This window comes from Sciurus vulgaris (assembly GCF_902686455.1).
Source record: "Sciurus vulgaris genome assembly, chromosome: 15".
Classification (NCBI taxonomy): Eukaryota; Metazoa; Chordata; class Mammalia; order Rodentia; family Sciuridae; genus Sciurus; species Sciurus vulgaris.
In genome coordinates, this window is record NC_136476.1 from 22,071,125 (window position 1) to 22,085,915 (window position 14,791).

The 14,791-nt window shown below is 33.4% G+C and overlaps 1 protein-coding gene across 1 annotated transcript in view; it reads right to left on the bottom strand.

The window, feature by feature from the left end:
- Nucleotides 1-14,791, bottom strand: part of PUM3 (pumilio RNA binding family member 3) — a 41,837-nt gene that overhangs the window by 14,710 nt on the left and 12,336 nt on the right. The window contains 11 exon segments of the mRNA XM_079112145.1: nt 1,807-1,949; nt 5,153-5,205; nt 6,037-6,135; nt 8,073-8,151; nt 9,555-9,658; nt 11,034-11,134; nt 11,137-11,207; nt 11,852-11,898; nt 11,900-11,919; nt 12,171-12,264; nt 14,177-14,252. Coding sequence (XP_078968271.1) covers nt 1,807-1,949; nt 5,153-5,205; nt 6,037-6,135; nt 8,073-8,151; nt 9,555-9,658; nt 11,034-11,134; nt 11,137-11,207; nt 11,852-11,898; nt 11,900-11,919; nt 12,171-12,264; nt 14,177-14,252 — 887 coding nt within the window.

The window sequence follows — 14,791 nt, forward strand, 5'->3', positions numbered from 1 at the left end:
CACATACACAGAATCTGTGAACATACAAAATAATATTATATATACCCTTCATATAATGACTGGATAAGAAAATGTACATGAATAATAAATGTCAAATTCACAAAGCAGGTAAGGGCTGGGTGTGGAATACTGAATTAGGGATGGGTAATCAAAAGGCTGAAACTTTGAAGTTTATCTGTCAGCTTTGTTTCTTTATGGCAGTTGTTGGGTGGCTAAGTGTTCTCTGTATGATCCTTTACACCTTTAAGTATATTTTTAGTTGAAGCATTTAAAAATACGTACCAATATTTATTTGCCATTGAACAGCAACTGGTATTCAGAATACTGTTGTCAAACCAGAATGCATCATACCAATGACTTTAGGGTAAGTGGAAACAAACAAAAGAGATGAGAATACAGTTTGTATTCATTTTGATGATTCATTTTGAAAAGTGTAAGCCTCAGCTGACCAGGCTATGATTTCGACCTGACATTTCGGAAGTCTGGGTACCCTGAACAGTGTGCCTAACAACACTTGACTTTCCTGGTTATTTTTAAAAGCACTGCTTTCTGCAACAGGTTTCATGATGATTGGTGGAGTGGGGAAATGCAAGAGCAATTAGCATTCCACAGTTTTTATCACCAGCTACACAGTTTAATGATACATAGCCTGTTGAGCTTTTGTCAGTTACAGGCAAGAGATCAACAGTCAAGCCAGGCAGGGAAGCTGCCCTAAGAGAGACAGTCATCAAGAATGTGGGTTAAATAGTTGTGGGAATTAAACTGTTAAACACAAGGAATTCAAAGTGTTGTAAGAGCAACTTTAAGGGAGATAAATCTTTGGGAAAAAAATTAAAGAGACAATTCTGACAAATTCCGAAGGAAGTTTGGTTTCTCTTGAAATGTTTGGAACCGTTATGCAAATTTTAGTTGTTGTGAAAATATTAAACAAAAGCAAACTTTCAATAGCCCAGCCTGATTCCATTTTTGTGAAACAACTTTATTCATTAGCCAATTCTATGGCCTCACATTTCTGTCACAGGAATGAAAAACAATCATTATTGATTGGAGTCAAAAGGGTAATAAAGTCACAAGGAACTTGTCAAAACACTCAGTCTGTGACATAAAAGTCTTGCCAATTTGTTTCTTCCCACAATCCTATCCTAAAGAAAGTCATCACCATCTTAAAACAGTGAAGAACAAAGTTGGAAAATGACAGCAAGGGCATGAGAAATTCACACACACTGGGACCTAGAGCTGGCATCTAAGAAACTGAATTTCTTTCCTTTCCACTAGTTGACACACTTTTTCTATCGCACCCAGTTCTACGGGTGCAGATGGGCTACCGAGAGAGGCCACAGCACCACCACCTGACAACAGGTAAACTCTCTACATAACCCATGTGCCTTTTTCTCTGAGTACCATTTGCCCTAAGATTTCTCCAAGATTCCCATTCATGTGTACCAAACACAAAGGTCTGTATAATTTTCAGATGAATAACCCATGTTTTTCATTTTCTTGTCTCTCATATGGTCTTAAAAAAAAAAAAGAAAAACCCATGTTGCCCTAATCCAAAACAAAAAGTTTCAGTATTAATCAGTTTTCTAAATGTTTTAAACAGTATTAATATCAAGTGACAAGGTTATGATTTATATAGGAGCAGAGCAAATTTCCAAAGTAAGACTTAGTTAAGACAACTAAAATATAACAGGAAATAACTGGTATGAGTACAGGTAATAAGTCTTTTATATGGAATGTGTAAAATCAAAGTTACATACCCACAAATGGTATATCAATGCATCTTAAATCCAAGACCATCAGAATTACTTACTGAGATGATTATCTGCTTCACAAGCTTAGTATCATCAATACAATCAAATGCAGCCAGTAAAACCAAATGGGAGTATTGGCCCTGTAAGAATTGAAAGGCAATAAAAGTTAAAACAAAAATGCAAAGATTTTCCCTCTTCCTCTATCCATGGAGTCACTACATAAAGGTTACTAACATGGACAACTTGCCCAACACAATTTAAACAAGACAAATAAAAGCCATTCAAATGCACTTCCTTTCTTATCAGGACCTAGTTAATTATATTCTAAAGAGAAGATTGATTAAAAGGAAAAAGGAAAAAAAAAAAAGAAAGAAACAGAAAAGCATATCCTTCATTATCAAAGAGCCCCAGACTAACCAGGATATAATACCTGTCTAAATAGGTATTCTGTTAATGAAAAGCTATTTCAAAATTAAACTTAAGAAAATCCCAAGTGATAAGATTAATATGTGTGTGTGTGTTTGGGGGGTAATCAGAGAATATTAAAATCACACACAAAAATATATAAGCTTACATATAATTACACATATACATAATATCATAATACATGTCAGAAAAATTCTAGAAGACAAAATACTGTAATGTAATAGTCATCTCTGGGATAAAGGATTATAATCTTTTTATCATGTATTCTCCAATTATACTTAGACTATATTATAAATTTTCTTAAAATAATCCTACATAATTAGAATGTAAGTAAACTAGAAAACAAACTGTAAAGGTACACCTACTTAATGATAATAAGATAAAACTGTGCTTTAAAAAAGTATGGAAACAAGACCTCATGTAAATTCACAATTGTGGCTTTCACAATAGTCACTTCTTAAAATAACACAATTATTTCTCCAATGCTGATAGTCTTCCAAATGTTTAAAGAACTCCTACCGTATGTACAGAAACAAAACGAAAAAACTGTTTTAAAAGCTTGTGGCATATTCTTGTTAGTATCTATCAATGTTGTGTGTGTCTGTTTTAATTAGGGAGAATTGATTTTTGATAATAGCCAGCATGCATTCATAGCAAGGTCTGAGGAACATGACTATTTTAATAAAAACAATGAGGAATTTGCTAATTATACAGGTGTAAAACAAACTGTAGGAAAAACACCAAAGGTCTAATGTATTTACTATTTAGAGATCAACAATCAACTAAAAAAGCAAATAATGAAGTCCTTTTAGAGAATGGCCTTAAATGTATGAAATAATGTCTTAATGGAATAATTAAGATCAATAATTAAAAAAATGAAACACCACTGTCCACTATCCTATAGACAATGGTTAAAAATCTCTGAAAACAGACTACCATCACAAGTTGGAGTAAAGCAGGCACATTTTATGTTGGTGAGAATGCAAAATGAGTGGTTTAAACTTCTTTGGAAAACAAAGGTAACAACTACAGATATATATGAATTGAAATAAAATGGTCCCTAAGATAAATTAAGTGAGGGAGACAAGACAGAAAACAGGACATAGTATCAAATCACCAGTTTGAGCTTTTTGGAAGTCAAATACACACAAACTTGACCAAGAGTACAATATTTCTGGGTAAATACAAAAGGAGTCTGTAGAGAACTGAATTTAAAAGGCAGATATAATATCTTTTGAAGGCAGAATTATACTGATCAATGATGATGATTTGTTAAAATTATCTAATATGTACAATTATTCCATATTAACAGTGTAAGTAAGCAACAGGCAATTCAATAATCATATTTGGAGGTTCTAACACATTTTGCTCAGCAGTTGAGAAAACTAGAAAATAATACAGCAATCAGTAAAAAACTATTCTGAACAACACTATCAACCACCTTGATCTAACAGTTATAGAATACCACAAACACCTACATAAGTTCTTCTTAAGACATGATTAAACAAGTCTCAATATACTTAAAGAATTGAAATAACAGAATACCAAGAAATCATCAATATTGGAAATTAAAAAACATTTCTAAATAATGGATGGCTCAAATCCATGAGTTATGTTAACAGTTGATGTCACCCACTTTGGAAGTCACTCTTAGAGATTAAAAAAAGACATTGGATTATTAATTTTTATTGCCATTCCAATGCCCATAGTAGGATTAGGTTCTCAAAAAACTTGATTGTTGAATTACCTAAAATAATCAAACTGTAAAATTAAAAACATTCTAATTAACTTTATTACTTAAAAATCTCTTACAACTACTACAGTTTAGAACTTTCTATTAACATTCTATTTTTACTCAATTCTAAATTTAAGTATTCAAATTAAAATGTCACATACATGAGATAAATTACTTAATGTGACTCTAGAAAATCAGAGATATTCTCATATTGCAGAAATAGCTCAAGAGACTACCCTATTTTACTTTGTTATAGAATGCCTCTGAATGCTTTCAAACCTAATCTCCAACCTTATAGAAGACAATAGATAAGTACACAGTCACCAAGCATCAAGTTATGTTTCTGAATTAGCCACTTGCTATATTAAGAAGTCAGAAGACACTTATAGTTCCCACTGGATTTTTATAGAAAAAGTATTTGGTCATGCAATACTCTTTCGATTACCACTTAAGTTGAATTTTACTGATGAAGTAAATCATCAAATACATAACTCAAAAATTAAAATTATATGTACTACCACACATATTCTAGTTATAGTGTCATTGTATAGCAATGCAGAAAATATCTGAATACATGCAAACACTAGTTTTGAGGCAATTATTCCCCCAGAAAAATTTTGTGTCCACTAAATTCATTAGAAGGTTGCTACATCTCCAAAGGATTCTAAGAAGCAAAATTGCCATGACCACACTGCAAATTTATTCTAATAGAAAAAGGAAACAATTTTAATTTGGGGGATGGTAATGAACACTGATATACAAGTTATGAACTGCAATATTGAGAGATTACCTTGAAGAGAGTTATAGAACATAGATACCTTAATCAAGGCGAGTCAATTCATACATTTAATTAACATGATGTGGACCAAATTTATGTAATGATACTAGTAAAACATCAAGCCTTCAAAAACTATCTAGTTAAAATGGGACCTGTCACAATCTAATATTACATTTTGAACAAGAGAGGGTTGGAGTGGCTTAGGGATCTGGGGATGCAGTTCAGTTAAGAGCCTTTGCCTAGCATGTGCAAGGTCCTAGTTTCAATCCCCTGCACTGCAAAAAAAAAAAAAAAGACACATGGTCTGAATTCCAATTTTTACAAATAATTATAAAAAAATATGCATACAAAGAGACTACAATAAAACAATTTTCTTGAACATTTTTTGAATTTTTCAAATTTTCTTTAAGACAAATTCATTTTACTATTGAAATAAGAAACATTTACTTTTATTGTACTTACATAGCCACTTTTTCAACATAAGTCTTCATTGTTTTCACAATCACTTTCCTGTCCTTAAAAAAGAAAAATTGTCTTAATGAACTTTTAGCAATAGATTAAAGCTATTTCATAAACATTTTTGTTAAGATTTCATTTGAGTGGCATACTTTTCTTTAGTGAAAATAGTTTTGCAACCAGAATGAACAATTGCAACATACCTAATTCCTTTTAGAGTAAATCTTAGACTTACATGTGACAGTGCATTAGACATGAAGAGGGGAACCCTAAACATGAACCCTAAACATGAAGAGGGAACCCTAAAGTTGTAAGCAATGCAAACCCAGTGAACCAGCTTTTACAGTAAGACCTGAGAGATCTCTGATCCAATATCTGAAATATCTTTAAATGCAAAAGTTGAGCACAGAAATAGTACTCAATATACATTTGTTGAATAAAACTAAACTTGCATTAATGAAAACATAGAATACAATTATCTTTTGAAGGCAGAAATATGGTTATTTCCATTAAAATTCTGTAAGTAATATGGATCTTTATCTTTTTTCTCAAAGTACCTAAAACTCACATGAGCATGAACTTAACACTCACACATGTGGTTGTTCATTATCTCATCCCCATCACAAATGATCATTAAATGAGGAATAAAGAGTCTAACAGACAAAAAAACCTCTTATGTTTACTTGCTTAATAGACTCTTTCTCACCCTTCAACAAAGCTCAAGGTTTCTACTAAAGCAGAGAAGAAATACTGGGCCTAAAGATGGTAAGTACCTGTAAGGCCCTGAGACATAACTTGAGGATATAATGTTTATGCAAAACTGGGGAAAGACTGCAGGGGACTGAAAATCTTTGAATAAGCAAGACATAGCCCTGACTGACAATACTTACCTTGGGTGTGCCATGCCATAGACAGTGCATGGCCACTCGGGCACCATCATGTGTGTGTGCTAAGTATACCACTGCTTCGCGGATGGCTTCAATTAGTTCCTAGGGAACAAATGCTGTCAGGGCATTGGTTTATTTTTTTTTCCTTCTTTTTGATGTTTTATCTGACTATGGGAGAGCAGTCAGGCACAGAAAATGAAAGGTAGAGAGCACAGGTAGCAAACAACTGAATTTTTAATTCTGTAGACAATCAGACAAAAATACAACCTCATTCTAGAAACATTCTTTTCTATCAAAGCAGCAAATATTGCTGGCAAGCAATTTCTATTAAACAACATATCTAACTTTTACCAATGTCTATTTAAAAAAATGTTACAGGCTATATAGGTAACATAATATATTCTAAATGATTTTCCAGGAAAAAACTGTCTAGAAGGTGGCAGTGATAAGGGAGTTTCTAACAGAACAATAAAAGTACATAAAATGCTTTTCCCTAAGAGACATGTATGTAATAAATAGAACCAAAACTCATTCTAAAAACGACGTTTCCCTTTTTTAAGTTTATCACTGGATTATCTCCAGAAATCACATTAATTCTTTATCATAAATAACTTAAATTGCATTCCAAAGAAAATTAATCTCTATAGTATAAAATTTAGGATAGCCTTCACCTATAAACAATACTTTTGTAGACAAATCATTAGTTTTTACAAGGTAGTGTAGCTAATTTAATCTTTAGCATTCACTTTCAATGTATACAGTTTCTTATTCATATCTTCGAAGTCTAAGCACAGGTTGTAAATGTATTCTGGCAGCTAATACCTGCAGACCCTCATTTTAGTCTATTCCCATTGTAAAACAAAATACAAAGCCTCATGCCAGGAAATGGAAAGGTAGCTGCCTAATTTCATCAATAAGGAACAAGCAATTTCACTCTCAAGTATCTTATAATCCTCTCCCAGGATGAACTTCCAGAACATAGATTTCAGCCAACACACCTATCCAGTTAGAAAGTTATACATGTATTCCAGTTATGCTTCTAATATCCCTAGTGATATTTTTATAGGTCTCTCATTTGAAAATTCCCCCCAGTGCCAGAATAGATTCTTCATTACTTTATATTCTGTTCCAAAAATTTTTTTCTGTTCCTAAAACACACTCAACACTAAAAAGATAAATGATTTGCAGCACTAAATATATTCAAATGATCATTTTGCCAGTCAGAACATACAGTCCTGCCTTAGGAAACACAGAACTGCAAAGATATTGTGTTTTGGAGGAAACAGAAATCCCTCAAAGAGGAGATGTTGCTATGGTCGCTGAACCATGAGCTTAGGAGAGTGTCTACCGTTGAGAAATTATTTTGCATGCTAATTTTGAGAGGGTCAAAATTCTTATGAATATGTAATCTGGCATATTTGTTAAAAGAAGTCAGATTCATTATTTTAGTTATCCCTTGTGACTGAAAATGAGGACAAATGGACAATGAGCTCACTGCATGATGAGGCAAGCAAAGTTCAGGGAACTAAATGATGAATTCTCATTTGTATTCCCTTCACTAACTTGAAGGGCAGCGCAATTTACCTTCACTTTCTGTTCCTTCTCCTTCTATCATATAAGGTCCAGGTTTTCATGGGCCATTTAGTTTTACATTAAGTATCTTCCGCTAACCTTTTAATATCAGCAAGTTTTTTTTTTTTCCTTTTGGACTGGCACAGTTGAATTTAAAAACTACTTGAATGCTAAATATTCCTCCCATATTACTTTATTTTCAAAAAATCTGGCAGATACCCTCTGGATTATAATTAAAATATAAAAATGCGATGGTATTAGTAAAACTAGGGTCAATTCCATCATTTTTCAAGACAAAAAGTGAAACGAATTAGCAGGCTTATTTAACGAAGTTTACCAAATTATCTATTCTAATTAAGAAAGCAACTAAAATTTCCAAAAGAGTATGCATATCAAAGCAATGTGTCAAAATTTCTAAATGGCTTTTTCTCTGTACTTTGGTTTAAAAACAAACACCAGGAACTTACTGATCTGAGTTTTGGGGGTGCATAGGTAAAAAAATCCAAGAATACTTTATGGACCAATGAGTGCTTAATCACAGCTTCCCTGAAAACAGAAAAAAGAAAAAAAACAAAAACAAAACAACCCATCAGATCTAGCAAAACAGCTATACAGAGACAGGGAACCTTGGTACTAAGATAATCTAAGTAAGTAAGATGAGTTTTACTAAATATAAAATTGTATCTTTCAGCAGCATTAAGATTAAAAAAAAAATTATATTATAAAATTGACTGCCATCCACAGCTAAGACCTAAATACAAATTTCTGTTGTCTTATCAGAAAAGATTATATCATCATTCAATATACTCTACCTTCATAAATAAGGATAATTCTATTTTCCTCCCCCAGCACTGGACACATGATTGGAAATCCACATGTAGACCTATTTTTTTTTTTTAAAGCTCTTTTCTTTCTGAAAGCACCCTTCAAAATACATTAGCTTCATAAAATAATTTTTAGAGGACTGAAACTTGAATGAATCAGTGAAAGAAATAGCAACAACCATATGTGATCACTGTCCCATCGTGTGACATTTGGTGAATTCGGGTATAAGCAGAGGTTGACGTTTAGGCATCAAAGTTGTAAATTCACATGCTTTATCCAAGTCAATAGCAGAAACTGCTGCTTTTACGGGTAAAGCACTGTTTTGAACTCTTTAGAAGTATCTCATTTAATCTTTAAAAAACTTTATGGCATATGTACCATTTCTATCTCAATTTCACTATATGGATACCGGGCACAGAGGTTATATTGTCTAAGGTTACAATTAATACTTGTCGGGGAAGGGACAGCAGGAGTCATTCATGCAGTCCAGTCCCAGAAGCTGCATTCCTAATCATTGTACTATGGTACCAATTCCAAGGCCACATGCATGGGTTTCTAAGTCTTACAATCCAATTTAAATAACATTATATTTGTGAAACTATGCAATATAACATATACAATATAACATTTTTTGGAGAAGAATGTTTCAGTGTCTCTGGGCATGGTGGCACACACCTGTAATCCCAGCAGCTTGGGAGGCTGAGGCAGGAGGATCTCGAGTTTAAAGCCAGGCTCAGCAAAAAAACAAGGTGCTATGCAATTCAGTGAGACACTGTCTCTAAATTAAATACAAAAATAGAACTAGGGATGTGGCTTAGTGGTTGAGTGCCCCTGAGTTAATCCCCAGCACCCACCTCAAAAAGAAATGTTTTGTTGCTTAAACAAAGTTTATAAACCATTATTATATGTTATCCTTTTACAAGATACAATATCGGAAAAAGAAAAAAAGATGCCCTTTTACACTGAAAGAGGCTCCAAACAAAAGTTTTTACACTTAAATTTAGGACAGATTAATGACAATAAAGAGGAAATATCTACCTTTTTGGGCAAGGGTTACGTAAAACTTTCCTCCTTCAAATATCTTTATAAAATTTATTAAGAAAATACAAAAACATCTTTCTTACTTTTGGGCCATTGGAGTTAGAATCTGTTTCATTTCATCCATAATAAGCTCTAATTTTTCTGGCTGTACCTCTAATACTTTGTCCAGAGTCGGGTGATCTGCTGACTGTAACAAAAGAAAAGTCAAACCCCTCTGAAATTAATCAGTGTCTTCATTTCAAACAAAGGAAAGCAATTATACCTACTTTCAATAAATTTAAAATAAATTTAAGGTGCTCCCTATGTACATAACTCAAGCCTTGCTACATAAACGCTCATGGAGTAATTCTTGATCTGATTCTCAGATTGTACCATCTGATACCATCCTTGGTATCTATAGGGGATTGGGTCCAGGAATCCCTGTGGATATAAAACACTGATGTGCAAATCTCATATAAAAAGGCATAATATTTGTTTATAACCCACACATACACAGACGTATGTAGTAACATTTTATATATACACATTTATGTGTATATATAAGTAATATACAAATATACTTGAGAATTCCTGTGTACTTTAAATCATCTTTAGATTACTTAATAATACCAAATACAATGTAAAATGTAAATGCTATGTGAATGGTTGTTACAATATATTGTTTAGGGAATAATGTCAAGGAAAAACATGTATGCATATAGTATAGATGCAACTGTTAATAAATATTTTTATCCTGTGATTGTCTGACTCCTTGGATGCAGAATCCACAGATTTAAGGAGCCACGTTAACCAAACAATCAAGCCAACCAGTCAATAGGCACTTGCCAAGACCCCACATGTGCCTAATCACAGAATCAAGTAGTCGGATCACAAATCTTGCTGCCCTGTTTTTCCATTAGCTGAATATTCCTAAAGTGAGGTATTACAAAAGTAAAACAGCAACATGTTCAACTCAGGAACAGAACAGGGAAACCTAATGCAGGGAAACCAGTAATCAATCCATATCCCTCAGACAAACACACATTAATGTCACATGGTTTGTAACACACCAGACTCTAGCTCTCCTAGTCCCATACTGGGTAGTCTTAGATTCAGTCATTGCACTCTATCCATTGTGGGATGTCGCTACTCCCTTCCTTCTCTCATCAATCTGAAAAAGGGTAATACAAAATCATGAAGAAAGATGGGAGAAGGCAACAACAGCAAGTCCAATTCTCTTCATCCCAAGCTGGATAGGGAGTGGTTCCAAAGCTTCTGTTAAGTCTTTGACCTCAGTCTGACTCAGAAATGAAAGTCCTGAGGCATTACACACAGAGCATTAGGATCGGAGCAACAAAAGAAGTTTCATTGGAAGGCGATTTAAAGATAATGCTCTGGAAGAAAAAAATGTAAGTATGATCACTTGCTCACTACATTAAGAGACAAAACCATCTATGAGAAAAGAGATGGTCTGTTAAAGCAGCATCCGAAGTAAAAAGGCCTTCTGGAAACAGGGCACTAGAAGTTAACGACAACACATAGAAAAAATAAACACACAAGAAAAAGTCTTCTGGAAACGTCACCTTGTAAAGTTGAAATGTGTTCCCATAGAGCTCCTCTGTCAGCATGTTCCTCTGTTCCAAAATGGCTTTGTCATTGTATGCGTACTCCACAATGGCAGATGCTCTGCATGACGCAGCATCTTCCTCACATGGCCTTTAAAACTTTTGATAATCTCTGCAATCTGTGGCTTACCCCTAAAGATCAGGGGAAAAAATAAATGATAAAAGGAGAAAGTTGGAGGATAATACATAATTTATTTCTCCTGAGGCCAACTAATCAGTGTATATATTTGTGAAGGGATCTCCTTTAAAAAAAAAAAAAAGAAAAAGTTTATGAACAGGAAAATCAAACTGCTGATAATAACACCCAGGAGTACATTTGTCAACCTCATTATGTTACACCTTTTTCCTTGCTGGTTATCATATTCTTGCACATTATTACACTCAAAATGATTGGTCAAGACAAAGACGAATTTCACCTAAATTTAGGAAATCCTCCTATCTTGACATTTCCTAACCCACTGATCCTTCCTCAAGAGTTTATTCATTTGCTATTCCAACCCTCTACCCTTTAAATACTGCTAATAATTACAAGTTTATTATTCCATTTCTCTTCTTATAGAGCATCAAACACAAAAATAGTCTCTTAAGAATAGGAACAGCAATACCAAAATTTCACATTACTTCAATAATTGTTTCTAGATGATATACCCCCAAACTTCAAAGGCATCTATGGAGGGTCATTAATGTGATCACAGACTTCATAAGCAACACTTGAGCAGATGAAATCCATGAATCAAAAAATAAGAAAAATGTATTTTATAAATAACACAACTTACCCATACATGAGAAATTTCTTAACAATATTTCTGGAATACTTGGCTTTTACTTAATTCCACCAAATCATCTGAAAAACAAAAGACCCTATAATGAGTTGATATACTCATTTCGGTTTTCAAGAAACAAGGGGAAAAGCTAAAAAAAAAAAGCATAGTTCTACAAACACAACTATCTGTCCCAGGCAAAGAACACATAAAAACCAAAAATGGTCCTGTAGAGGACAATTCCACAAAATTATTTTCTAGGAGTCCTAGGTATTCCAAGAAAAAAACAAGTGAATTATTTACAATGATAACACCTTAAATATATAACCAATACCTCGCAATTCTTCAAAGGCCTGTTTTCTCTGTTCTTCATTACCATACTGAATGTAACACTGGATCACACGAGTTGAATCATGTGCAAAAGCAATCTGCAGGAGAAACAGTTGGAGCCTTTAGACTAAGTCTCTCTGAAGAGTTGTATTTCTTGAAAGAAAAACTTTAACTATTTGGGTGTAAAAATGCTTGTTTTAATTATGTAAAACATCATTTGAGGTTTTACTGCCTATTGTACTTGATAAGTATAATTAATGAAACTGAGGCAAGGATAAATTTAACCATTTTGCAATATGCCTAGCATTATAATTAAAATCTAAACCAAACCAAAATCATCTAACGATTACATAGTCTATAGTTTTTGTTTTTCTGACAGTTACCTTCCCTAGAAGAGTAATATTCCAGTTTAAAAAGTCTACTATTTAATGATTTTTACATAAGTGATCTAAGAATGTTTGGCTTTGGCAACCAAAAGAAGATATGTAAGATCAATATAAAAGTGTTGCTAAATAAAAAGATGTAACTACATTGCTACATATAGGCAATCACATCATAAAATTAATCATCCATTTCTCACTTTTTATTATAATCCCCACACATGTATCCCATTAGATAGTAAGAAAAGTTGTTATTTTTCAAATCTGATTCTCCAACTCATTCCCTCTCACAGGTACTGGCTACATTAGATGATTATTAAAGATGTACTGATCAATTTTCTACAATAACAACCATAAAACATCAGTCATGCAAGACTGTTTTTACTATGCTATGTTAGCAGTCTATTTCAAAAGTGTTCTTTACTTTGTCTTTCAAATTTTTCAACACCAAAAAAATCAAACAGTGAAGATACATCTCCAACAAAGTCAGAGATTTCAAAATTTCTTTAAGGGAGATTTTGGACAACTATAATAAACTTTATCTTGCTGTATATATATTGAGTATCTACTATATGACCAATACAAATGCTTTAATAATATTTTTCTTATTTAGATCTCAAAGCAACTTAAGCTGTTGTTGCTACTTTGTACACGAGAAAAATAAGGCTATAAGAAGTTAAGGAACTTGCTACCCACCGCTGTGACCCTGGGGGAAAAAACCTAACTACTCTGAGACCCATATGTATGAAATGTACAAAAGGAATGATGACATAAGTTAAATGAAACAATGTGTGCATGGGTTAGCACAATTTCTCATAGTAAATAATCGATAAACAGGTTATTGTTACTGTCCAATGGTTCAATAAACAGAGGTGGAATTTGAGCACCAGACTAACTCCCAAGTCCATTACCAACCTGCAATGACTTAAGGGTATCTGACAAAGGATTCTAAGTGTGAAATATTTATAAATTAGGGATAACAGACTACAGATAAATCTGAGGGGCTCTTCCATCCTAGGGAGCTTATAGAATTTATAAGAAATAAACAGCTGAAGTCTAGACATTTTAAAACATTCCCTCATGCTGTAATGTAGCATCTGTTAGACCTATGCATATGGGTTGGCAGTCTCCCCTAAAACTACTGAATCTATTGCCTTATAAGTGAATAGTGACTGCATATGTATTCTAAGAACTAATGGAAGCTTATTACAAATCAGGATTCAACAGCAACAATATAAAACTACTTAGACCTCAAGTAATAATGGGTTACAGTTAACACAGGCCCAAGTTACCTTTGGGCTATGTGTATAAAGTGTCTGTGAAACATAAATGAGTTCTGTGTTTGCACTTGGAGGCCATCACTAAGATATCTTATTATGTATATGCAAATTCCAAAATCTGAAAAAAACTTCAATCCAAAATTATTCTGGTTCCAAGAATTTCAAATAAGGTCTATGCAAGCTGTATTAAATTCTTATTTAGTTAGTTTCATGAAAGACAGTTGAAATTTTTAGCCAAATAAACTGGAAACAATGACAAGTTCCCCTGTAATGAATAGTTAACTGACCTTCCCTAAGAGTGAGGCAACTCAGATGGCTTAAAATTGAAATAATGAGCATGCACTACTTACAGTTTTAATTTTCCCTTGGATCAACTTCTGCAAGTCACTCATCAGCTTTACTCTTTTTTCTTTGTCACAATCTTTTCTACAAATGAGAAGTGGGAGAAAACACTGCTAAGTGAAGAAGTTATTTTAAACATATAGAATTAAATGCCACACTGATGTACATTCACCAGGTTTAGCATGATTTTTTATTCAAAGGCAGCAAACCTCTGACATTAAAATTACCATTCTGGAGCCATCAGACAAAAGTAATTTTCTCAGAGGCAGAAATTCATCTCACAAGGTATAATTTTATGCATCAATCTAAATCTCAACAACCAGAACTTTAGAAGGGAAGAAAACAATAAAATAAGTCTCAGATACCAAATACTTAAGTATCTCAAAACCTAGCCAATAAGAAATTGTCCTTCATTTCTCAGAAATTCAAGGAAGGATGTCAAATTCATCTTGACTCTCATATATTTTCATAAACGTATCTGACACTGTCCTAAAGACTCCACACACTTCTGCAATGGGCAGACACCCAAACACTGATGCCTCCTACTGGAATGTTACGAGTACTCCCAAATCAGCCAAGTGCTATGTCATTTACTTCAGGACATCTCTCTAGTTACAAGGCAT